The sequence below is a fragment of the Pelophylax lessonae genome (genome assembly GCF_965119305.1).
Source record: "Pelophylax lessonae genome assembly, chromosome: 10".
Lineage (NCBI taxonomy): Eukaryota > Metazoa > Chordata > Amphibia > Anura > Ranidae > Pelophylax > Pelophylax lessonae.
This window is the reverse complement of record NC_138777.1, coordinates 165,535,656-165,563,008: the sequence shown is the minus strand read 5'-3', so window position 1 is coordinate 165,563,008 and position 27,353 is coordinate 165,535,656. Positions and strand designations below refer to the sequence as shown.

Genomic DNA, 27,353 nt, shown 5'->3' with positions numbered 1-27,353 from the left:
AAAAAAAAAGAAAAAAAAAATTATATATATATATATATATATATATATATATATATATATATATATATATATATATATATATATATATATATATATATATATATATATAAAATACAATTGTTGTCCTTATCCAGAGCTCATGTGCCACGAATGGTTCTTAAAGCAGAATTCCAGGACTTATTTGTATTGCATCCTTACATTGGCCTATCTTGGCACAGTGTATGCATATCGCATACCTGATGGGCCACTATCAAAACCAACAATCACTGTAGTAGTTGGCGCTACTAAAGCAATTGCTACAATCTTCTAGGTCCTGCTGGGGTTCTCGGTGACTGGTGTCCCCTTCTCCCTAATGACCACAGGAGGTCACCTGTTCAGCACTGCCGCCATTTTTTCAATGAACACAAGGTGTTCTAAATGAACAAGGTGGAGTGGAAGGGCAACAACGCCACAATCTCCACGTCACCCAGGGCATTTCTTGAAAAGCGGCAGTGCCAAGCTAGAGACCATCAGTGGCCAATGTGCAGTGGGGAAGCAGCTCATACAGGACCCGGAAGACTGAAGATATCACTGTCACAGCACTGACTACTACAGTGATTGTCAGATTCCACAGTGGCCAATCCGGTATGAGATACGCATATTTACACTGTGCCAAGCTGGAGCAATGCAAGTATGTAATATCATTCTGAGAGTTCAGTTTTATGTAATCCACAGAAATGCTACCAGTGGCCAGACCCATCCACTTCTGGTCAGCCACAGTCAAGGTAAATGAGAGTTTGGGAGGGTTATAGTACCAATCCTAATATCTAGTGTACCCCCTGATAAGCCATTTCCATCAGCATTATCTTTTCTGCCCCCAGTCCTGCACTGCTCTTTTAAACTAAAATATTATTAATGGAAGCTTAGCAAAGCTGGGCTCCTAGGTTTATGGAGCATTCTGCAATGGCCCAAAGGTATTATTTTTCACCTGGGGACAGTCAGATTATGTCTTCATGTCCATCCCAGGCCTATGGGCCACCTTGGCTACTTTAGAGTTCTTTTGTTCCAACTTGCAATGTTATGCTGGCTACATTACGCACCATTACTTTTACCAAAGTTTTATTGCAAAAAAAAAAATTACAAAATGGACACGTGGGTCTCATTACAACTGCGTGAGAATAATACACATGTAAGCAATGGGCTGGGCACAATGAACACTAGGTAAAGAGTATTTCCAAGAGTAGTTGGGCAGGTTTCCCTGTGCTCTAGTACAGTTGACAAGTGTATGCCGTTTAGCACAATGCATATCTTGAAGGACAACGTCACAGGGTATCAACTGGTAATAACAATCGATATGGGACCCTACATATGTAGTGCTTGATAAATAGGACTGTACATGTTAAATCAAAAGAGAAAGGGGATATTGGTTTAGTATGAAAGGAGAATAAGGAAAAAAAAAAAAGTGGGGAGCAGAAGACAACAGTGGGGAGAACCCAAGCTCCTCTTACTACAGGTTGCCTGCATAAATCCACAGGAGAGGGACTGATACAACAACATTCACCCTGCACAAGGGGAGAAAGCAGCAGCGAGTGGCCCTTCTTACAGGAAGCTCCTGCACAGATCTGGAAAAAATACACAATGCACGCAGAGATTCAAGTAAGAATACACACGCTTGTATTTAGACAATATTTGCTTATCCTGGAGTTCAGCTTTAGATGCACATGGAGGGGGACAGGGGTAAAATGATAGGAAAGGTAGGTAGGAAAAAAAAAAAAGGGGGGGGGGAGAGGAGAAGGTAGAGATGAAGGGTAAAAAGGGGGAAGGAAAGAGAAAAGGGTCCTCAGAGGCTCCCTTAAAGGTTATAACAGGATGTATCTGCAATTCAAAAACAGTCCCACATGTTTTATCCCTTTAAGCATGTTGCAAGTTTAGGAAAAATAGCAGTTGATGTGCTAGAAATATGGTATGTTCGTATATTTTTTTTTACATATGACCACACAATGGTATTTTTGGCTATAATTTCCAAAGCATGTGTTGTCAGCAAACCTCAGTACCAGCTCCAAATTCGCTTCCTTTCCTCTCCTCCTCACTGCCTGTCACTTCTTTCATTAATGGGAAATGTAGTCCTCTTTCCCGCACAGGTGTGAATGCAACAAGATTGAGAATCCTCCTCCCGACATCCAGAAGGAGCACCCTTTTCCAAGGGATCACATGACCTCACCGGGGCTGAAAACTGGACAAATCACTGCCGGCTATAGTATTCTGATAGAATACCCAAAGTGCGCCTGCATCTGACTGGACGCAGGCACTGTACAGCCAACAATGTTTTCATCAAGCTTCAACTAAAATGTCAAATGAAAAATTGACATGTCAATCCAGATGTTGCCAACAAGGTCACCAACCGAGCAAATTTCAAAGCACGATTGCGCTCAACTAAAACACTAGTGCAGACATCAAATTTGTGTGCAAAATTACAAAGTAGGATGTGCCAGATAAATATGTGCAAAAATATATATGCAAATATTGTGGAATATATAATAAAGGTGAGACAAAATAGATCCAAAAGGTTATAAATATACAATTAATCCAAAAGAGTCCATGAATAAATAAAAGTCCATAAAGGTGACAATGAATATCCGATTAGAAATGGTAAACACTTGGTAGCAATGTACACCTCCACCAGAAAGCAAGGACACCCGAAGTGTATGCAAGCTTACCAGATGGAGTGGACCCCTTCAGTTATAGGGGGTTAGTAAAGCGGATATATATAACATCAGGCAACAGGATAAGTACCGACTTCAAAACACTCCAAACGACTCCTCCTCCAATACCAATATACCTGGGGATGGGCTCCCACACAACGCACCCAGAAAGGAAAGAAGGGTCTCAAATGGTGAAGTACGTAAGTATAAAGAAAATTTATTGAAGACGGATGCACTTACATGATTAAAAGCAGTATCTGGGCATTACAGGATAAAAGTCACGGTCTCCAGGTTAGGAACGCCTTCCGCGTTCCATCACCGTTCCACCGGGAGCCGGAAATGACGTGGTAGCGCAGTCACGGTCCTATGTCCCGATGCGCTTCGTCAGCTCGTAATCTGACATCATCAGGGTCATGTCCCTGATGACGTCAGATTACGTCCTGATGAAACGCGTCAGAACAAATGACCGTGACTGCGCTACCACTCATTTCCGGCTACCGGTGGAACGCGGAAGGCGTTCCTAACCTGGAGACCGTGAATTTTATCCTGTAATGCCCAGATACTGCTTTTAATCATGTAAGTGCATCCGTCTTCAATAAATTTACTTTATTCTTACATACTTCACCATTTGAGACCCTTCTTCCCTTTCTGGGTGCGTTGTGTGGGAGCCCATCCCCAGGTATATTGGTATTGGAGGAGGAGTTGTTTGGAGTGTTTTGAAGTCGGTACTTATCCTGTTGCCTGATGTTATATATATCCGCTTTACTGACCCCCTATAACTGAAGGGGTCCACTCCATCTGGTAAGCTTGCATACACTTCAGGTGTCCTTGCTTTCTGGTGGAGGTGTACATTGCTACCAAGTGTTTTTTACCATTTCTAATCGGATATTCATTGTCACCTTTATGGACTTTTATTTATTCATGGACTCTTTTGGATTAATTGTATATTTATAACCTTTTGGATCTATTTTGTCTCACCTTTATTATATATTCCACAATATTTGCATATATATTTTTGCACATATTTATCTGGCACATCCTACTTTGTAATTTTGCACACAAATTTGATGTCTGCACTAGTGTTTTAGTTGAGCGCAATCTTGTATTTAGTCATAATTATATTTTTTTTCTCACATTCCACAGATCACGTGTTGATTGCAGCTTCTAATTTTAGGATCTTCCTACACTATTTATTTATTATACCTTTTATTGATCTGGCCTTTGCTTCCACATCCTTTAGCGCGGGTAGTTGGTTCATTACCACATATATATATTTTTTTCAAATTTCAAAAGCACGCACGGCCAGCTTAGGTCACCGACCTAGAACACTTGCACAGATGATGCCTTTGGTTTACATATTTTTACATTGTATAGCATAGAAAATTACAATAATATTTTCTGCTATGCTTTAAACATACTGTAAAAACTTTAGGTCATCTTGGACCCGCTGCCTTATAAAGCAAAAGTGTAAAAGGCAAATTTCTGAAAGACTTACAAATGTTAAAAAAACAAAATATTGCAGCCGCAAAATTCTATATCTCCAGGATAATGTATTGGTGACTCAGTTGTACAACTATAAATCATGCTATACGCTGAAACATTAAAGAGATTTTGCAAAACAACTGAGCCTTCATCCAGTTTCCTAATAAGCCCCGTGAAAGCTCTATATCCCAATAATTTTCCACTCTGTTTATACAGTATATGCTTGCTCCGATTTCAAAGTAGCAAGCTTCCTCTTTCAAAACACTCCCTCTGCTGGGTTTCAGGAAAGCAGATCCTTACCCGCGTCAGATCTTTTCAAGAGTTTATTTTGGCCGCTAGTTCTTGCAGTGGAGTAAAGTTGATGTAGACAACTATTGTTTGCCATTTGGAAAACTTAACTTTATTTCAACACAAGGAGACTGACAGCAGACATTCCCATGAGTACTGCCAACTATACAACTTGGGACAAGCTTCCCTTTCACTTAACCCCTCCGAGAACAAGGAATTCATATAGGAATCTGAACAAAGCAGTGTGGTAAAATAAATAACGCTTGTTATGTACAGAGTGTTACCTATGTGAAAGAATCTGAGATTTCAAACATCTGTATCTCATTCCTAAACTACAGAAGACATTTTGCCTATTACAAAGGATAAACTATATATTAAACAATGTAAACAATTAATAGAATCAGCCATCTCTGTGGACACCACATACATTGGTTTTATAGACACTGCCAGAAAGGCAAAAGAGACTGTAAAAAACTCAATTTACAGTATACATGCTCTTTTTAATGGTTAAAAAAAAAAAAAAAAAAACCAGCGTGGAAAAAAAAAAAAAAAAAAAAGCCAAAAAACTGTTTGAAAGACTTCTGTGCAAATACAGTGTGACATAAAATATTGCAGCGATCACCATTTTATTTTCCAGGGTCTCTGCTAAAAAAAAAAATAAAAATAAAAAAAGTATATATATGTTCCAAGTAATTTTCGAGCAAAAAATACTGATTATAACTTGTAAGCAACTAGTGTCAGAAAAAGACTTCGGCCCCTTTCACACTATCCGTCCGTCGGACGGATTCCGTTTTTTTCTCAGCGGGGGATCGAGCCGCCGATCCCCCGCTGAGCAGGACAGCTGTGTCTCCGAGCTGTGTGCGGAGACACAGCTGTCAGTTCCCCATGCATCTCTATGGGGGAAATCGGATGGGAACGGACCGTCGGTCCGTTCTCATCCGATCCGATCGACGGATGGAAAATAGGGTTTCCAATCCGTCCAGATTTGACGGATCGGATCAGATGTCAGCGGACATGTCTCTGCTGCCCTATAGGAATGCATGGGGGGACCGTTCAGATCCGCCAAAAAAACGGTCCGCCTGTGTGAAAGGGGCCTAAGTCTTTAAAAGAGGAAGTAAACCCTCGGCAGAAAATTGAAAAAAGTAAAAAAACCTGTAAAGACAAAGGCATAATGAGCTAGTATGCATCGCATACTAGCTCATTATGCGCACGGGAGCCGCCGTTCACAGCGCAGGGCTCTGAAGGAACGGCACGGGTGGCCGCTCCTTCAGAGCGCATGCGCCGATGACGTCATCGGTTGCATTAAAAGTAAATATCTTCTAAACGGTGCAAGTTTAGGAGATATTTACAGCACCTGTAAAAAAAGTGGGTTTACAACCACTTTAAGGCTCCATTCACACCTGGGCGTTTTTGAGCGTTTTTCAGCTCCAAAAACGCAAAAAAAAAAAACATTCCAAAAACGCCCAACAAGTAAAACCCCATTCATTTAAATGGACCCTGTTCATATCTGAGCGTTTTAACGCCTGAAGCAAAATGCCTGTAGCTGAAAAAAGTACATGAGCTTCTTTTTGGGCTGATTACCAGCGTTTTTGATAGATGTCAATGCCTGCCTCCATAAACGCCTGAAAAAAATGCCTGAAAATCTAAGTAAAAAAACGTGCGAAAATGCTACGCTCAAGCGTGAATGCAGCCTAAGAGGTTAAACTGCCCTCACTTAAAGACAGAAGAGGTCATTCCTTTGATATAAAAAGGACGAAAAGATACATTGTAAAACATTGTTAAGGCTGCAAGATAACTATAGACACAAAGTTGATAAACGTTTGCAGGAGGCGCTTTTTTTATTTATTTTTTGACAGCTGTGAGTGAGCAGAGAACATTTCTGTAAGAATTGACGATATTTTTTAAGATCCTGAGGGGGAAAATGAATCGAGATCACGATTTTTTAATGATAAATCATGCAGCTCTAACAGATATCTATCTATCTATCTACACACACTTTATTTTATTTTTTTAACTATTTCTATTAAATATGAGAGAAGGAAAATCAGGATTATTATTAGGCCTTATTTACACTTGTTTTGCTCTCTAAAGGCAGATCACTATTCAAAAAGCTTTTGACATAAGAGGAGGAGGGGTTGTATCGCATCCTTCCCACCTGTTTTAATCCTTGAAATGCCAAACTACCACACCACCACCAACATGGTTGCCGCATGGCCACATTCACTTGCTCTACCAATAACAGGACAAGGGGTATAATTCCTGCTGCGGAGCAAAGCATCCTGGCCACTGCCTATCCAGCTAAAGAGGGAATGACTGAGGGGGCAATAAAATCAACCCCAACTGAAAGCGTAAAGGACCCCTTAAAAACATAGATCTTCAAAGAGGAAATTAACTCTGGAAGCTGCCTGACCAAAAAGGGCAGACAGAGAGAGAGTTAAGCCCCGTACACACGTACTGATTGTCGGCCGAACGATCGGCCGTCTTTTGTCCAGGGCTGTCGTGTCTGTTGAAAACTGCAAAAGACTGCACAAGAATTTTGTCGGCCAACAACAGCCGACTGCAGAAGTGATGTCATGTGATGGTTAACTTTCCTTGTCTTTTTTCTTTTCTGAGCATGCCCAGTCTTGCTAATCTGCTGTCTGTCGGCCGAAATCTGTACTGACTGGCGAACAATCGGCCGTTCTGGTGTTGGCCAACAGAAATTTTAATGCCTGCACGACAGATTCTCTTCGGCCGAAAATGCGCTGTCAGCTGTCGGAAGCATCATACTAACAAGCCTACAATCGGCCGATCGGTCGTCGGCCGAATATTTACGGCCGACAATCGGTACGTGTGTACGGGGCTTAAGGGACCAGTCACCAGTATTAATGAGAGGAGAGACAACGCCCAGATAAATTCCACCGAGAAGGTAGACAAACGGTGCACCAGCTTATGGTGTCTTCCTAACACCCAAGCAGAACATGAAAAAGTAGAGTGAAGAGCCGTCAACTTGTTTTTCTGAGTGTAGTACTTTAGAAGTACAAGCAGAGTGTATAAAATACAGCGTCTTACGCATTTCGGCTGTTAGGCTTTAACATTCAGGGATAACAGTCGAAATACAAAGCTGCTGTATTTTGCACACTCTGTCTATGACAATAATTAAGTACTACACTCGGAGGAACAAGTTGCCAGCTCTCCATTCTACTTTTCCAAGTCACCAGTATTACCTGCAGCTGACCATTTCCTGGTTACTAAATGTTCCATGCCTCATTTTGCACGCTCTTTTCTAGAGGCAGCCATCTAGTTAAAAGCCCCGGCTTTGCATTCTTACATCAGAGCCACCAGCACGAAGAACAGTGAGCACCAGAATAGTGACATCACCAAAACCTTGGACTAGCAGAGGCAGTAGTGCTTTAGATTTCACACTGCAGATATACAGCTATGAACATGAAGGCACATGAGTGCTTAGGCACCCTCACATATAAGGAAGTTCACTACTATTTTTAAAGGAGGAATTCAGGACAGAAAACGTATACTTTTCATGTTTTTATCCCCTGTCTTCGACATTTTATCAACTTGTTTGACAGCCTAAAGTCTATGCATAAGAATGCAATGATCTAGACAGCACCATTACTTACTAGAGTCATGATTGGCGTACACAGAATGACCGCAAAGAATGGTGGCGTGCCAGAGTACTAACATACTGCTCAGGCCCAGAACAGGACAAAAGGTGGCCTGGCTTTTTTGTTTCTTGGCTTCAAAGGAAAGGACCATGGAAGGTCTACTCACATTTTGAAATGTACAGAGGACCATATAGTAAATACAAAAAAAACTGCTTGAAAATTATAAATATAATTCTGCCATTTGGACTTTACTTTACTGTTCACACCTGAGTGTATTTCACCTTGTAAAACGCTCATCTCTGAAATCTCAAAACGCCCAACAAGCAAAATCTTATTCATTTCAATGACCCCTGTTCACATATGAGCATTTTGTCTCCTGAAGCAAAACGCCTTAAGCTCAAAAAATACACGAGCTTCTTTTTTGGCAGATTACAAGCGTTTTTGTTAGATGTCAATGCCTGCAAAAAACACCTAAAAAAAGCCAAAAAAAAAAAAAAACCTGAAAAAAGCCCAAAGGCTCCATTCACACCTGAGCGTATCATTTTCAAGCATTTTTTTGGGCTTTTTTCTGGCGTTTTTTTGGGGGGGGCTTTTTCAGGCGTGAACAGGGCCCAAAAAAACGCCTGAAAGTGATACACCCAGGTGTGAATGGAGCTTAAGGCCCCTTTTTCACACCTGAGCATTTTCAGCTCGTAAAACGCTTATCTCGGAAATTTCAAAATGCCCAACAAGCAAAATCCTATTCATTTCAATTGCTCCTGTTCACATATGAGCGTTTTGTCACCTGAAGCTCAAAAAAAGTACATGAGCTTCTTTTTTTGGCAGATTACAAGCGTTTTTGTTAGATGTCAATGCCTGCCTCCAAACACCTGCAAAAAACCCCCCAAAAAAAACTCCTGGGAAAAAAAAAGCATGAAAAAAGCCCCCCAAAAAAGCCCAGAAAAACGCCTGAAAACAATACGCAGGTGTGAATGGAGCCTTATTGTGGTCTGTAAAATTACAAATATAGTAGTGCAATTGTAAATAATAACACTGGCAAAGTTTAGAGCAATCATCATATTGATCAGGTAGAATTGGAGTAACAAAACATCTGAACACAAAACGAAAGGGTTAGAACCTCTGGAAGATTTTTATTGTAGTCTGTGAATGAATTTGTGTGCATTCCACACCAGACAAGACATTAGGGGCACAGAACAGAGAAGAAAAAGAAAAAAGAAAAAAAGTGTTAAGCGGCACTGAGCTTTTCCTCCCAATAAGTTCAATATGTAGTAAATACATACAGTATACAGCTTTCTTGGCTCTTTGCCTAGTTCCATTCTTCAATCACTAAAAGGTTAACACATTATTAATATCCCTTTTTATTGAAAATTATAATCATTTTAGCCAACTAGAGTCACAATATTTAGCGGCTGAACTTTAAACAGTTTAATTAGTCGTGCAAACACATTTTTTACTGGATTTTCCCAAAGCCACTATTTATCATCAAACGCATAAAGACAGCTTCTCAGAAATGCCACCGAGCATTTAGCTTTGGTGAAAAGATTATATAATAAAACAAAGTGCTTGTTTTGAAGCTTTCAACATGAAGCTTAATAAAAAAAATATGAAATGGAGTTCTGTCACTCTGGGCCAGTACCACCAATTTCAAAAAAGCCGCAGTATCCTTTCCTTGAAACTCCTGTCCTTGTTAAAAAAAAAAAACACACATTGTCCACTAGAACTCAGCAACTCAGACAAATAGCACCGATCCAAAGCAAACAACAAGTTACATGAAACACATGTATAATACATACCAGTGAATGCAGCTACAATGCAACTAAAGGAAGAACCAGCCAGAGGAACCCAATGACAACATGGAGACAACATATGCAGATCATGCTGGCCAGCATTACGTAAAATAAGGGACTAAAGCTGCGACTACTGTCAAGGCCAAGTGATTTCTCCGGCTGGCCATACATTATACAATTTTCCTTTAGGTTTAGAAAAAACAAATAATATGAGGTCACACCTAAACACTTCCAATATGTATGCAATCAGACAGTCCCTTGCACTACAAAGTTGAAGGTAAATCTAAAGTAAATTGTATAAATGTATGGCCAGCTTTACTTTAGAATATTTTTTCAATGACATACATTGTAGCTCCCTTGTAAAGTAAGCAATTTTCAGCTGGTAAGAGTTGTATGGCATGTAGGAGGCAATAATAATGTCCCTTGTAGTGCATTAGCACATCTCTCCCAGCAAGGAGTGTTGTCTCCAAGGGTTGGAGAGGCTGGATTCAACCCTTTTTTATGGATAGTGTAGGACCCACTGATAATGGGGTACTTTGACGCAGTGGTGGGCTTGAGCACGATATGGCCATATGGTGGGACTAAATCCCCATTTTTATTTATGGATTGTCTCCATATTTGATAGTCATTTCTTTTGCATGTGTGTGCTATTCTTTTTTAATATGCATGTCGCTTGGTCCATAGCTGCACCGGCTTTAGATATACATGTTCAGGGTTTGCTCCCCCAATTTTTTGCTTGTTTATTATGTATTCGGTCTGACCAGATTTCCGAGGTTGAGCACTCTACCCCCCACACACACCTGTACTCTATCAGAGTCCACCATCAAGTGGATATAGGAGGAGTCCTTTGTAGTGCATTAGCACATCTATCCCAGCAAGGAGTGTTGTCTCCAAGGGTTAGAGAGGCTGGATTCAACCCTTTTTTATGGATAGTGTAGGACCCACTGATAATGGGGTACTTTGACGCAGTGGTGGGCTTGAGCACGATATGGCCATATGGTGGGACTAAATCCCCATTTTTATTTATGGATTGTCTCCATATTTGATAGTCATTCTTTTTGCATGTGTGCGCTATTCTTTTTTAATATGCATGTCGCTTGGTCCATATCTGCACCGCTTTAGATATACATGTTCAGGGTTTGCTCCCCCAATTTTTTGCTTGTTTAATAATAATGCCTACCTACTGTCTGCACATATTAGAAAGTTTTAAGGATATGTGAATGCTATACTTGAAATAGTCAAGACCAGCCAACATGAACCAACTACCACTGACTACAAAAACAACTTGTGTAATACTCATAGGTGCACAATCATTTAATTTTACATATACCAAGAATAATAATCCATATAGGCAGTAGGTCAATTTATACTAATTACCAAAGCACCAAACCACCGAAAAATACTTTATAGTTATAGAGTCAGCGCCTAGCTTCTTAAAAAGGGTTTGTAAAGGAAAAATATATTTAAAAAAAAATAAACATAACATGTCTTTACTTACCTGCTCTTGGCAATAAAATTGCACAGAGTAGCCCCGACCTTCCTCATTCCCAGGTCCTCCACCAGAGCTCCAGATTCCTCCATCTTGCCCCCAATAAGAAGCAAACTCCTGTGGGGGCTCTCATGCGGGCTCACTCCCAAGACCCGTTGCTGCGTCTATTGACACACATAGCGGGACTCGACCCCGCCCCTCGTCACTGGAGTTGTTTGACAGGGGCAGGAGCCCAAGGCTCCCACTGCTTCAATCTGCCCAGGAAGGAGCGAAAAAAACAGCTGTCATGCACGCCACTGGATCGCGATAGGGCTCAAGTAGGCACAAGGTGGGGGTGAAGGAGGAGTCGGACACAGAAGCCGCTGAGAGCATGAACCAGCCACCCCAGCCCCCTCCACAGTCCAACACCCCAGTAAGCGCAGGGGGGCTGGGTGCACAGAGCAGACAGCAGTGACTGACAGTCACCAGCTCTCTGCTCACAGAGCACTAGGAACTGAGAGATCAGCCGTGTTTGATTGCTTGGTTCTCACCCTGAGACCGCATTCACACTGAAGCGGCACGACTTCGGGGGCGACCTGTGAAGTCGAGTGCAGTGCAACTCCAGCACAACTTGCACGGACTTCATAAAATGAATGTGTATGCAAGTCGCTCCGAGGTCGCCCCGAAGTAGTACAGGACCCTTTTTCTAAGTCTGAGCGACTTGTGTCGCTCCTATTAGAACCGTTCCTGTACTACACAATGGACCGCGACGGTGCACGACTTGTCAGGCTGACCAAGTCGCCTGACAAGTCGTATTAGTGTGAATGGACTCTTAAAGCCAACTGAATCCACCTAGGTAAGTATGATTAAAAATAAATAAATAAAAAAAAACACAAACACTTTTCTTTTAAAACACCAATCCCTAACTATTCATATCAATTTTAGAGTTTTGGATTTTTCCACCCAAGTTTGCATATTCCACCAACTCCTGTTACATTCTCCATAAAATAAACAGGAAGAGTGGGAGCCCCTTCAAAATGGCCACTGCATATGGACCAATTAAGGAATTGAAGCAGACATTGCTCCCCACGAGACCTTCAATATTATTGAAAAAGTAAATCTATAGCATCTACAAAGTCTAAAATATCAGTTTAGGCCTCATTTAGATGGAAGCGAACACCCATAGTCCATCCGTGATTGTGTGCCTTGTTTATGTGGCTTCAGCTGCTGGTAGTCCATTCATGTCTAAGGGGACACATCAGCTGCAAATAGGGGTGTCAGCGGCCTTAGAGAGACAAATCTTTTAAGAAGGCCCTTTCTGTCCCCAGACCATTCATTTCAACAAAAACTGTTTCATAAGATACATGTATTTGATGTATTCCATGCATGTTATTTACCTGTAAAAGCCTCCTTTATGTAGTAGACATCCAAACTGCAGCTGGGCACCGCCATCTTAGATGTGATGTCACCAAACTCAGAGCAGTCATTCAAGTGACACTCTATAGCAATCCCCTTCACTTCTCCCCACAAAGCTATAAATGTCAAATACCGTAACTCTGATGGGCTAAAATATTTACCTTCAATAAAAAGGGATATTCACAATGTGTATTACCTTATAGTGACTGAAATATGGAAAACGAGGGAAATAGGGGGTTGTCCCAGGGAACTGACTCTTCCTAAAGTAGTACATTTTTGAGCAAGATCAAAAGGCACACTGTAGGTGAATAAAAAATAATGTAAAGATAAAAAAATTGCATGGATTTTAAATAGTAGATTTTCTGTATTTTTACCTGAAATCAATCAGCATGGTCTTTTAAGTACCAAGTTTCTACCTCAATATAGGATTTCATTTTTACTGATTGTATTTTGTGAGACAACCAAATCAGAAAACCAGAAGAGCCGTACTACAAAGAAGTAATAAGATGAAATGTTTGACATCTGTGGTAAAACCAATATAATCTCCCTTGATTTTGTAGTGCAAATTAGACAAAGAAAGAAAAGAACAAAATGGCATGTTAATGAAACAAGCTAACTAAGTGACAAGTTCCTGAGATGCATGCTTTGTTTTCTTTTCATCAATTATAATGACAGCGAAGGGTAAACCAATTAATGTAGCTGTAAGCCCAATCAATAACATTTCATACAACTTTTTTAACATTATGTTAATGTAATTCCAAAACTTGTTTTCAATCTTTCAAAATCTGTAGCTTTTGATTAAGGCTCGGTTCACACTGATGCGATGCGGGAAGGCTGCGAATTCGCAGCCTGTTCCCGCATCGCACACGCATCCCCGGCAGTTCACACTGCCATATGCGATCCGCTGGGGGTGTCAATGTAATCTTAACGACACCCCCAGTTTGATCGCATATCGCAGTGCGATCGTGCAGTTCGCACAGGATCGGATCGCACAAGTGTGAACCGCTGTGCGATCCGATCCTGATGCGGCAGCAAAAATGCCTCCTGTGCGTGTTTGCTGCGGGTGCGATGCGAATTTAGCCATACAAACTGTATGGCTAAACTCGCACCGCACAGCTGATCGCATGTCATGTCGGAGCAGTGCGCTCCGACATGACATGCGAACCCCGCACACGCAGTAGTGTGAACCGGGGCTAAAAGAATATCTGATGATCCTGCCATAAAAGGTCCTTGGCGAGGTACTTCACGTTATGGAGAAATTCCACGCGGTTACCCCGTCACATGCAAACTTGTTAGAGACCGCATGTTTTCATGTCAAACCATTGCACTGGAATGGTCCAATGTTGTCTCCTTTAAAAACAACAATTTAGAAAACTAAAAAGGCCTACAGGGCTAACTTTACATTCAACCATTTTTATTTTTTATTTATTATTTTTCTTTATTAACTTTTACATTGGATAGATCGGACTAAAAACCAATGAACCAATGCTTTCTTGCAATTGCAGTAAATCATTGCACCTATAGATGGGCGGTCAGAGAGATGGTTAGAAACTACTGCCTACTGTCCTGTGAATGAATGTGAGATATATATATTTTTTTTTTTTTTTTTTTTTATATATTTTTTAGCTGTTCCCTCAACTTACTGAAAAACTAAAAACGCATACATATACATACACATATATATATATATACACACACACATATACATATATACACATATATATATACACATATACACACACACATATATATTTATTTTTTTATATTTTTCAGCTGTTCCCTCAACTTACTGAAAAACTAAAATGCATACATATACATACACACACATACATATATATATACATACAACACATATACATACACACGCGGGTCTTGGTAAGGTGCCGGTTCACACTATTGCGATGGCAGACATCGCATATGATTTGGAGCGCACTGCTCCTAAAATCACATGCAATGTCTGTGCGGTGCAAATTCAGCCATACAGTTTGTATGGCCGAATTCGCACCGCAATCGCAGTGAACTCGCACAGGACCCTTTTTTGGTCTGCAGCAGAATTGGATCGCATGGCGATTCACACCAGTGCGATCCGATTCCTGTGCAAACTGTCAGATCGCACTGCGATATGCGATCTGATCTGGCGGTGTCGTAAACTGTGAATGGACAACCCCAGCGTATCGCATATGGCAGTGTGAACTGCCTGTGCTGCGAATGCGATGCGGGAACATGCAGTAGATTCACAGTGTTCCCGCATCGCAATAGTGTGAACCGGCACTAAACAAAGTGAATCTGCTTTTTACCAAAGTTTCCATTATGTGCGTGTTTTATATAGATATAGAAAGACTACAAGCACTGAACCTATTCTCTCTGGAGAAGAGACGATTTAGGGGGGATATGATATCAATGTACAAATACTGTACTGGCGACCCTAGCATAAGGAACAAACTATTCAGAGAAAGGGAATACAATAAGACACGTGGCCATTCACCAAAACTAGAGGAAAGGCGGTTTAACCTTAAAGTGCGTAAGGGGTTCTTCACTGTAAGAGCAGTAAGGATGTGGAATTCTCTTCCACTAACAGTTGTATCAGCAGGGAGCATTGATAGTCAAAAAACTATTAGATGGGCACCTTAGAGACCACAACATACAGGGGTATACAATGTACGGTTAAAAGCAAACACACACACACATCATAGGTTGAACTGGATGGACTGATGTCTTTTTTCAACCTCACTAACTATGTAATTATATAGATTATTGCACAACTAAACTTATCTAATATAGCCTAAGATTACTACTAGTGGTGCACCAAAATGAAAATTCTGGACCAAGACCAAAAATTCAGAATGCACTTTTTAATTAATATCATAAATTTAAATGAATATGCATTCATTTTCAGCCATTATCGACCGACCATTTTTGACAGCCATCATCTGCATAAACCCTGATAACCCAATTTTCGGCAGCCGGTAGATCGATGCATCCCTAATTACTACCAACACTCAACATCAATTTATTTTTTTCCATACTTCTACAGATGTCCCAGTTCAATCTGAATAATACAAGTTGACTTTTAGAAGCAGTAATGAACTAAAGTCAACAGTTGACAGAAATGGTTCCTAGTCAGTTGTGAACCACTGATGATCCAGAAACAAAGTATTGTTCCACAGTCACTCCTCCTCCCCCCTATTGGCTACCAATCAACATTATTAACAACTTTTTTTTTTAGTTAAATTAAATTGAATCTTTCAGTCCTCCGCAAAAACTGAACATAATCGCGGTTTATACAGAATACTGAAAAAAAAAAAAACACAACTGCCATCTGGTTAAGGGGCAACATCATGAAAAACGTATTCTGGTAACAGTATAAAAAAAGGTTAACACTTATGACGTTAGTCTTTATTTATTTCTATGGTCGGGGAGAAACAAAATGGGGAACTGGTGAAAATGAAGCTTTAAAGGGTTTTCCACTAGCATAAGGAAAGCCTAAGGCAATTACGAAAACAATATTTTGCTTAAAGCGGAGTTCCACCCAAAAGTGGAACTTCCGCTTTAGGGAGTCCTGACCCCCCGACATGCCACATTTGGCATGTCATTTTTTGGGGGGGGGAGCGGGTACCTAGTTTTGACAGGTACCCGCTCCCACTTCCGCTCAGAGCGCCGCGGCGCCCTGAGCGGAAGTTCTCCTCTCCCCCTCCCTCCCTGCAATCTTCTGGGACACGTCAGAGGTCCCAGAAGATTGCCGGCCAATCACGGCGCGCAGCGCGACTCGCGCATGCGCAGTGGGTACCCGGCTGTGAAGCCGCAAACTGTAACAGCCGGGTGCCCACAGCAGTGATGCCGGCGCCGAGGGAGAGGATCGAGGCTTCCGGCGGCCGCATCGCTGGACCGTTGGACAGGTGAGTAAATGGCTGGAACTCCGCTTTAAAGATAGCTGTGAGGCTGCCAGAGATTCCCCAAACCTCGGCAGCTGAAACAAATACAACTTCGTAATGCGACTGAAAGCTCTTGGAGGGCTTTCCCAACTCCCCTCTGGAAATGGAAATGTCCTTTAACTAGATCATGGCTATCATGTAAATGTTTATAAACTAGCCCAGATTTATTCTTACCATCCTAAAACATCCGCAGAAGCGGTGTACTTCTTAGTGCCTTTAGTATACAGATTGCATTAAGAATTGTGCATATTTAACCTTAAAATGTACCCAATTCAATTTTCTATTCAAATGAATTCAATTATTAATAACAATAGGATGGCTAGGCAGTTTACAAACCTTTACACCTACAATGTTAAAAAAAAAAAAAAAAGCAGATTGCCGCCATTACTAGTAAAAAAAAAAAATATTTCCTGTAATTAGTAAACGCAATAACTTTTGCGCAAACCAATCAAAATATTTCGATTTTTTTTACCAAAAATATGTAGCAGCAAACGAATTGGCCTAAAATGTTAAAAAATTGTGATTTTTATTTTTTTTTTGGAAATGTTATATAGCAGAACGTGAAAAAATATTGTTTTTTTTTCCTTTTTCCAAAATTGTCACTTTTTTGGTTTATAGCGCAAAACAAAAAAAAACAAAAATCACACAGGTGATCAAATACCACCAAAAGAAAGCTCTATTTGTGGGGAAAAAAAAGGACGTCAAATTTATTTAGGTATAGCGTCGCACGACCGCACAATAATTTGTTAAAATAACGCAGTGACGGATCACAAAATAGGGCCTGGTCATTAAGGGGGAAAATCCTCCGGTCTGAAAGTGGTTAACTAAAAGGATTGAATTTCCTTGTTCTGTGTACTGTGGGAGACCAGATATAGTAAATTCATGGTCCTGGGTTTAGGAACACTAAGTGCCGGTTCACACTAGGGCGACCTGTGAGGCGACCTGGTCGCCTCACAGGTCCCCTCCCATAGGGAAGCTGCGGACCCGTTCTAATAGGAGCGACACAAGTCGCTCCGACCTAGAAAAAGGGTCCGGAGCTTCTTTGTGGCGACCGCCATAGACTTCAATGTTATGAAGTCCGTGGCGGCCGTTCCGAGGTCGCGGTGCGAAGTAGCGTCGCTGCAGTGTGAACCGGCGCTAAGAAATTCAGATCTTTACATATGTTACATGTTTATTTTGAGGAAACACATTGAAAATGACAAACAGAAAATAGGATAGTTTAAATAAAAAGCATTACATTTCAGAGGACTGTCGGCCACTTCTGACCAACCGCCACATTTTATGTACTATTCAAAATGTAGTGTGAATGCTCATCATTCTCAAAATACACACACACACGAAATGTGATATGTCTGAACTAACCATGGTGCAAGCTCAGCCCAGGGATTCCTTCCTTAGACTGCTTTGATCTTTTCTCCCTCTGACACTCCTGAATCACATACAATGAATGGTGTGTTAGTACCCAGCGATCACAGCGAGGACAGGCACCTCTCACTATCCTATGTGATCTCTATCATAGGACAGGCACCTCTCTCTATCCTATGTGATCTCTATCATAGGACAGGCACCTCTCTCTATCCTATGTGATCTCTATCATAGGACAGGCACCTCTCTCTCCATCCTATGTGATCTCTATCATAGGACAGGCACCTCTCACTATCCTATGTGATCTCTATCATAGGACAGGCACCTCTCACTATCCTATGTGATCTCTATCATAGGACAGGCACCTCTCTCTATCCTATGTGATCTCTATCATAGGACAGGCACCTCTCACTATCCTATGTGATCTCTATCATAGGACAGGCACCTCTCTCTATCCTATGTGATCTCTATCATAGGACAGGCACCTCTCACTATCCTATGTGATCTCTATCATAGGACAGGCACCTCTCTCTCCATCCTATGTGATCTCTATCATAGGACAGGCACCTCTCTCTATCCTATGTGATCTCTATCATAGGACAGGCACCTCTCACTATCCTATGTGATCTCTATCATAGGACAGGCACCTCTCACTATCCTATGTGATCTCTATCATAGGACAGGCACCTCTCACTATCCTATGTGATCTCTATCATAGGACAGGCACCTCTCACTATCCTATGTGATCTCTATCATAGGACAGGCACCTCTCACTATCCTATGTGATCTCTATCATAGGACAGGCACCTCTCACTATCCTATGTGATCTCTATCATAGGACAGGCACCTCTCACTATCCTATGTGATCTCTATCATAGGACAGGCACCTCTCACTATCCTATGTGATCTCTATCATAGGACAGGCACCTCTCACTATCCTATGTGATCTCTATCATAGGACAGGCACCTCTCACTATCCTATGTGATCTCTATCATAGGACAGGCACCTCTCTCTATCCTATGTGATCTCTATCATAGGACAGGCACCTCTCACTATGCTATGTGATCTCTATCATAGGACAGGCACCTCTCACTATCCTATGTGATCTCTATCATAGGACAGGCACCTCTCTCTCCATCCTATGTGATCTCTATCATAGGACAGGCACCTCTCACTATCCTATGTGATCTCTATCATAGGACAGGCACCTCTCACTATGCTATGTGATCTCTATCATAGGACAGGCACCTCTCTCTCTATCCTATGTGATCTCTATCATAGGACAGGCACCTCTCTCTCCATCATATGTGATCTCTATCATAGGACAGGCACCTCTCTCTCCATCATATGTGATCTCTATCATAGGACAGGCACCTCTCTCTATCCTATGTGATCTCTATCATAGGACAGGCACCTCTCACTATCCTATGTGATCTCTATCATAGGACAGGCACCTCTCACTATCCTATGTGATCTCTATCATAGGACAGGCACCTCTCACTATCCTATGTGATCTCTATCATAGGACAGGCACCTCTCTCTATCCTATGTGATCTCTATCATAGGACAGGCACCTCTCACTATCCTATGTGATCTCTATCATAGGACAGGCACCTCTCACTATCCTATTTGATCTCTATCATAGGACAGGCACCTCTCACTATCCTATGTGATCTCTATCATAGGACAGGCACCTCTCACTATCCTATGTGATCTCTATCATAGGACAGGCACCTCTCACTATCCTATGTGATCTCTATCATAGGACAGGCACCTCTCACTATCCTATGTGATCTCTATCATAGGACAGGCACCTCTCTCTATCCTATGTGATCTCTATCATAGGACAGGCACCTCTCACTATCCTATGTGATCTCTATCATAGGACAGGCACCTCTCACTATCCTATGTGATCTCTATCATAGGACAGGCACCTCTCTCTCCATCCTATGTGATCTCTATCATAGGACAGGCACCTCTCACTATCCTATGTGATCTCTATCATAGGACAGGCACCTCTCTCTATCCTATGTGATCTCTATCATAGGACAGGCACCTCTCACTATCCTATGTGATCTCTATCATAGGACAGGCACCTCTCTCTCTATCCTATGTGATCTCTATCATAGGACAGGCACCTCTCTCTCCATCATATGTGATCTCTATCATAGGACAGGCACCTCTCTCTCCATCATATGTGATCTCTATCATAGGACAGGCACCTCTCTCTTTCCTATGTGATCTCTATCATAGGACAGGCACCTCTCACTATCCTATGTGATCTCTATCATAGGACAGGCACCTCTCACTATCCTATGTGATCTCTATCATAGGACAGGCACCTCTCACTATCCTATGTGATCTCTATCATAGGACAGGCACCTCTCTCTATCCTATGTGATCTCTATCATAGGACAGGCACCTCTCACTATCCTATGTGATCTCTATCATAGGACAGGCACCTCTCACTATCCTATTTGATCTCTATCATAGGACAGGCACCTCTCACTATCCTATGTGATCTCTATCATAGGACAGGCACCTCTCACTATCCTATGTGATCTCTATCATAGGACAGGCACCTCTCTCTCTATCCTATGTGATCTCTATCATAGGACAGGCACCTCTCACTATGCTATGCGATCTCTATAATAGGACAGACACCTCTCACTATCCTATGTGATCTCTATCATAGGACAGGCACCTCTCACTATCCTATGTGATCTCTATCATAGGACAGGCACCTCTCTCTATCCTATGTGATCTCCATCATTAGCTTCCCATGTATTCCATCAAACCAGTTGATTATACAGATAGACAACACATCTGTCTGTGAAACCTTCAAAGACAATTAAACAGCAGAATAATGTCTAGAACACATGATGAGCAAATTGGACAATAAAATATTGCTTTTAGAACGATCGTCCGATGTTCTGATCGTTCGCACACAGCTATTAAGAGCCGATCATGACCGTTCATGGGAAATCAGAAGGGACAAGCACTCATTTATTTCTTGTACCATAACAGAAGGAATGATTTTCAGTACAGTATTCATCCGTAAAAGAATCGAGTGACCAAGATCGCGCATGCTCAGAAACAGAATACAATACATTGCGGAAAGTTTTATTCTGTCTTACGAGAATGTTGGGAGCTCTAGTGACCTGTGTGTGTTTGAGGTCTCTCAGGGGATCAGGAAGGAATTTTTTCCCCTGCTGGAGCAAATTGGATCATGCTTTGCTGGGGTTTTCACCTTCCTCTGTATCAACTGTGTACAAAGGATTTTATAACTTTTTCCCCTTTTTTTTGGCTAAACTGGATGGACTTGTGGTTTTTTTTTAACCAGACTAACTATGCAACTACAATGTGAGATTAGCATACAAAAAAAAAAAAAAGAAAGAAAAAAAAAAAAATGACAATCATTCGTCTGATACGGTCATTGTCTGTACACGATCAGCTTAAGCCCCCGCTCACATGAGGCCCATTTGACATGTCAAATTGCATGCCAAATCAGAGCCCATTGCCCGCAACGGCACTATCCGAATCAGTGGGAAGTTGGCTTTGCAGCGCCGTACTGATTTCTAAAAGTAGTTTCTGCACTACTTTTGGCGACTTCGGGGGTGATTTCAATACACATCTATGCAGGAACCCCAGTTCAGCTGAATTAGCACAACTTCAAACCCGCCATCAGTGTGAACGAGGGCTTAGGCTACATTCAGTGTGTAAAAATTATCCTGTTCTTACAGTATGTGTTTTTTTTTTTTTTCTGCCACCAAAGTTCCTGTGTAATGAAATACTTCAATATGTTGTCCCTCCCCCCAATACTTCCATCTGTCATATATAGATTATATATGTGTCTGTGTGTGTTTTCAGTATTGGTGATCAGAGCGCAGTGTGTTTCCGCTCCAGGTCTCCATTGAAAACAATGCGGTGGCGTTCAGATCCGTAAATAAAAACATTTGTGAATGAGTCTCTATACAGCGTGAATGAAGCCCAAGGAGATCAGACAGTCTAGGAATGAGACAAAGTTCCATTGTTTTGGAAGTAAAGTGTCAGAAGTGTGCGGTGTGTCCTATCCAGATCACATAGGAGGCGATGACAGCCCTCTGTGCGATCAATGTTAGTAAATATCAGGACAATGCTAGACGCTGGAGGAAATCCCACACATCTCTGCCACCCCGGGGCTCCGTGCCACCCCCGATCACTCATGATGTGACTTGTACATAGTTTACTTTTTATGGCCCTCTGTGCACACAGCCCCCCCCCCCCCAGCAGCTGCAGCTCTCACCCCCCCCTCCCCCCCACACATGGCAGGAGAAGAACACTCACCCCGGACACAGCACACAGTGCAGAGGAGTAGAAGGAGAACGTCCAGCGGAGCCCCCATCTTCTTCCCGGCCGTGTGTCCCCCTCCCTCCCCGGACTCTGCTCCGGCTCTCTCACTCAGGCAGCTCCCATGGCTTCGCACCCCCCTCCTCCAGTCCCGCCTTCCCTTCTCCCGACTGCTCCACCGACAGACTGCGATGGCATAGCTCCTCCCCCCCGTACACCTTACCCAGTCTACGGCGCCCTACGGCCACAGAACACGCCCCCCGGGCTCTGATTAGCTAAGCGGCTGTTGCTCAAAACCAAACCCAGCCCACTTTACATTGACATTGTAGCCGGGACACGCCCCCGTCCCAACTTCAACTACTAATAGAGAGAAGAAGGTTCCCTCTCCTCCCTGTAGATGTGATCACTTCATGGGGGAGATCTCTGCTCAGATCATCATTAACCAGCCTATGAATCCTTCACTGACTACAGGGCAGAATGCAGAGATCTCTGCTCAGATCATCATTAACCAGCCTATGAATCCTTCACTGACTACAAGGCAGAATGCAGAGATCTCTGCTCAGATCATCCCTCCCCAGCCTATAAATCCTTCACTGACTACAGGGCAGAATGCAGAGATCTCTGCTCAGATCATCCCTCCCCAGCCTATAAATCCTTCACTGACCACTGACTACAGGGCAGAATGCAGAGATCTCTGCTCAGCCTGTCCAATGGGGCTCATTTATTAAAATAAAAGAGACTGCTCACTAGAAGCAGGAATGTATTTAGTAAATAAGGTGAAATCTGCAATCACATTTACATCCAATCGTCTACAATGGAAGCTTAAATTAGAACTAGAGGCACATTTATTTTTCTTTTGTTAAAGTATAACTAAAGGCAAAACTTGATTTTTAGTTTCGGAAAGAGTGGAGAAGGATTAGAACCCCTGTCAGGTTTTTATTGCTGTCTGTGCCCCAATTCACCCTCTCTATTTGTCCTGTTTGCTATTATCATTGAAAGTGAAAGTTAGCCCCCCCAATAACATCGGCGTGATTAGACTTGTCAAATTACATTCCAAATCCCAGCCGATTGCCAGGAACAGAACTGCCCCAATCGTTGTGATGCTGACTTTGGGGCACAGCACCGATTTCTAAAAGTAGTCCCTGCGCTACTTTTGGTGACTTCAGGGGAAATTTCAATAGACATCTGTGCATGAACCCACACAGATGTCTTTCAAATCTCCTCCGAACTCGCAATGAAATGCAGGTTTGAAGTTGTGCGACTTTAGTTGAAATCCCACAATTACAAACCTGCGTTCAATGTGAACGAGGGCTTAAGGAAAATCCTGAATTTTGGGCTGTCCCCAGAAAAGTAATAGAGGGGAAATCTTCCAATAGGGACACTAGTTCTGGTGACCTGGGAGTCTTCAAGATTTTCCATTAATTTACAAGGCTTTCCTTTCACTTGATTTGGCTACGGGACAGGAAGTGAAGGGAAATATCCGCAATGGGACAAAGATGGCAAAAATTACCTTACAGGGGTTATAACCCTCCCTTACTCTATCCAAAATTTAAAAAAAAAAAACGTTTTACCAATAGTTGTACTTTAAAGTATACCTTAAGCCAAAACTTTTTCTTCTCGTTTTGGTCAGAGTGGAGAGGGATTAGATTGCTTCCCTATTTTTATTTGTGCCTGTGGCCCCATTATGGAGATTCACCCTCTCCATTTCTCCTGTTTACCTTTTTAATTAAAAGTAAAAGAAAATCACAAATTTTGGGTTATCCCCAGAATATTGATACAGGGAAAATCTTCCAATGGGGACACTAGTTTTTGTGAACTGGGGGTTGCCAAGGAATTCCCTTAATTTGCAGGAATTTCCTCTCACTTCCTGTTTGGCTATGGGACAGGAAGCGAAGGGAAATCTCTGCAAGAGGACACAGATGGCGAAATAAAAGTCAGACACTTGTTATAACCCTCCATTTTTTTCTTCTTGAACATGAACACAACTTTCCCTTATCTACTAAGCTCCACAAACCTTCACTTTGCAAACTAAAACAGCTTCAACTATTTCAGGACCCATTTTTTCTGTTTTTATTTTTGGTTTTAGCATTTTTTCATGCGATAGTGAATAGTCTGCCCTACATGTAAGTTGTAAAAGGCTAGCGCTGAGGATTAAAATTATTAGAAGAATAAAATAGGGTGAGCTGCTGCTCGGTATAAGGAAGGGATGTGCCTTAAAAAGTGTAAAATATAAAACTACCTGCGCTGCTCCCCGAACCAAATAAGTATATATATATGTATAAATAAATATTGTGCTTAAGGTGCTAGTGCTTAACTCAATATGCGTAATACCTATATCAAAATTACCAGTCCATATGTATAACAAACGTGAATAAATAAATAAATATGACACAATAAATGTGAACGGTTGTCTTCTTCTTGTGCTCAAAAGATTAAAAACAGTGACAGTCTTTGTGCATAAACATAAGTCCAAAGTGCTGCGTGCTCATATATAAAAAGTGCTGGTGCTCTTTGTACACGAGTAGGTGCTCCCCTCTTGGTCCCCTACTCACCAGAAGCCAAATAATAAAGCGCTTTCGAAATATCCTTTGAAGATAAATGCCTTATTGGACCACCAATTCAACAGCTTTGAAGGTATACTGTAGATCACAACATCCAGGTGATGCTCAAAAAAGAAAGAGATGCTGGCATCGTGAAGTATGTAAAAACTTTATTCGATGCACACAATACAGGTTACACTTACAATTTAGCAGAGGTTCACACGCCTGAAAACCATCCCACGGGTCGCCACTCAGAAGGCTGTCCTCACTCCCCGTGTCTCCGTAATCCGGAAGCTGGATGCAGTCAGGCGTAGTATATATTCGGACGAATAGCTTGACGCGTTTCGCTCCTCGCACAGAGCGTTATCAAAAGCCTTTTGCTTTTGATAAAAGGCTTTTGATAACGCTCTGTGCGAGGAGCGAAACGCGTCAAGCTATTCGTCCGAATATATACTACGCCTGACTGCATCCAGCTTCCGGATTACGGAGACACGGGGAGTGAGGACAGCCTTCTGAGTGGCGACCCGTGGGATGGTTTTCAGGCGTGTGAACCTCTGCTAAATTGTAAGTGTAACCTGTATTGTGTGCATCGAATAAAGTTTTTACATACTTCACGATGCCAGCATCTCTTTCTTTTTTGAGCATCACCTGGATGTTGTGATCTACAGTATACCTTCAAAGCTGTTGAATTGGTGGTCCAATAAGGCATTTATCTTCAAAGGATATTTCAAAAGCGCTTTATTATTTGGCTTCTGGTGAGTAGGGGACCAAGAGGGGAGCACCTACTCGTGTACAAAGAGCACCAGCACTTTTTATATATGAGCACGCAGCACTTTGGACTTATGTTTATGCACAAAGACTGTCACTGTTTTTAATCTTTTGAGCACAAGAAGAAGACAACCGTTCACATTTATTGTGTCATATTTATTTATTTATTCACGTTTGTTATACATATGGACTGGTAATTTTTCACATTTATTGTGTCATATTTATTTATTTATTCACGTTTGTTATACATATGGACTGGTAATTTTGATATAGGTATTACGCATATTGAGTTAAGCACTAGCACCTTAAGCACAATATTTATTTATACATATATATATATACTTATTTGGTTCGGGGAGCAGCGCAGGTAGTTTTATATTTTACAGTCTGCCCTACATGCCACACACGCAACAAACAAAACGCAACAAAAAAATGATCCTGAGCTTCTTTCGGGGGACAAGCTTCACACAATGCGGTTTGGCGTGATAATTGCTGCAGAACTGCACTGCGTTTTTAGGTGCCCTTGGAATGAATGGCATCTGAAATGCACGTTGTGCTTTTTGTCATTTTAGCAGAGCATTTTTAAATCACAGGCATATTCGCGGCATTTCCGCTCGCGATTCAAAATGCCCAAGTGTGAATGCAGCACTGAACGTGAATCCATGCTGCTTGCAGAATAAATTACAATGTATCTCATGCCAAAATAGGTTTGTAGCCTTGGATAAAGTAGATAATTCCTTTTTTTTTTTCTGTCTGTGAATCACTAATTTCCTTCCTCAGGATAAGAAATCTTTTAACAAGAACCCAATGCCAATAAAAACTTGCATTAACCACTTCTGGACCGGAAGATTCCCCCCCCACCCCCCCTAATGACCAGGTCATTTGGCACTGTGTTACATTAACTGACAATTGCGCAGTCATGCGACGCTGTACCCAAATACAATTGATGTCCTTTTTCCCCCCACAAATAGAGCTTTCTTTTGGTGGTATTTGATCACCTGTGCGATTTTTCACTGCTATAAAACATTCCCAATAAAAATCTAATTTTTCATAATTTTAGGCCAATTTGTATTCTGCTATACATTTTCCAAAAAAATCCCAATAAGCGTATTTTGATTGGTTTGCACAAACCTTATCGCATCTACAAACTACCGGAAAGATTTATGTCGTTTTTATTTATTTTTTTACTAGTAATGGTGGTGATCTGAGATTTTTAGAGGGACTGCGATATTGCGGCAGACAGATCGGACCCCTGACATTTTTTACACTTTTAGGAGGACCAGTAACATTACTACAGTAATCAGTGCTAAAAATATGCACTGTTACTGTAATAATGACACTGGCAGGGAAGGGGGTTCACCCAGGGGTGATCAAAGGGTTAAATTGAAGCCTAGGGGGTGTTTTCTAATTGTGGGGGGGGGGGGGAAAGTGGGCTTATGGAATCAACACAGTGACCTGTGTTCCTAAATAGGAGGAACACAGAAGCCCTGTGAGGATTGCTGAGAGAACAGCGGTCTGCTGTATTTACAACAGCAGACCGCCATTCTCTCTCCACAGGGATTGATCGCGGATGCCCGGCGATCAGCTTTCCGGATGGCGAATAGGGGCGCCCCCCCTACGAAGTGCCATACAGGTATGGCGATTGGTGAGAACCTGCTGACCTGCCGCCGTAGATCTGCGGTGGGTGGTTGGCA

At 41.8% G+C, this 27,353-nt stretch overlaps 1 protein-coding gene across 1 annotated transcript in view; it reads right to left on the bottom strand.

The window, feature by feature from the left end:
- The window catches only part of LRP5 (LDL receptor related protein 5), a 254,193-nt gene extending 231,689 nt beyond the window's left edge, over nucleotides 1–22,504 (bottom strand). Inside the window, exon 1 of the mRNA XM_082271182.1 lies at nucleotides 22,349–22,504. Coding sequence (XP_082127308.1) covers nucleotides 22,349–22,406 — 58 coding nt within the window. The 5' untranslated portion in view covers nucleotides 22,407–22,504. The remainder of the gene's footprint in view (nucleotides 1–22,348) is intronic.
- Nucleotides 22,505–27,353: the final 4,849 nt, after the last annotated feature.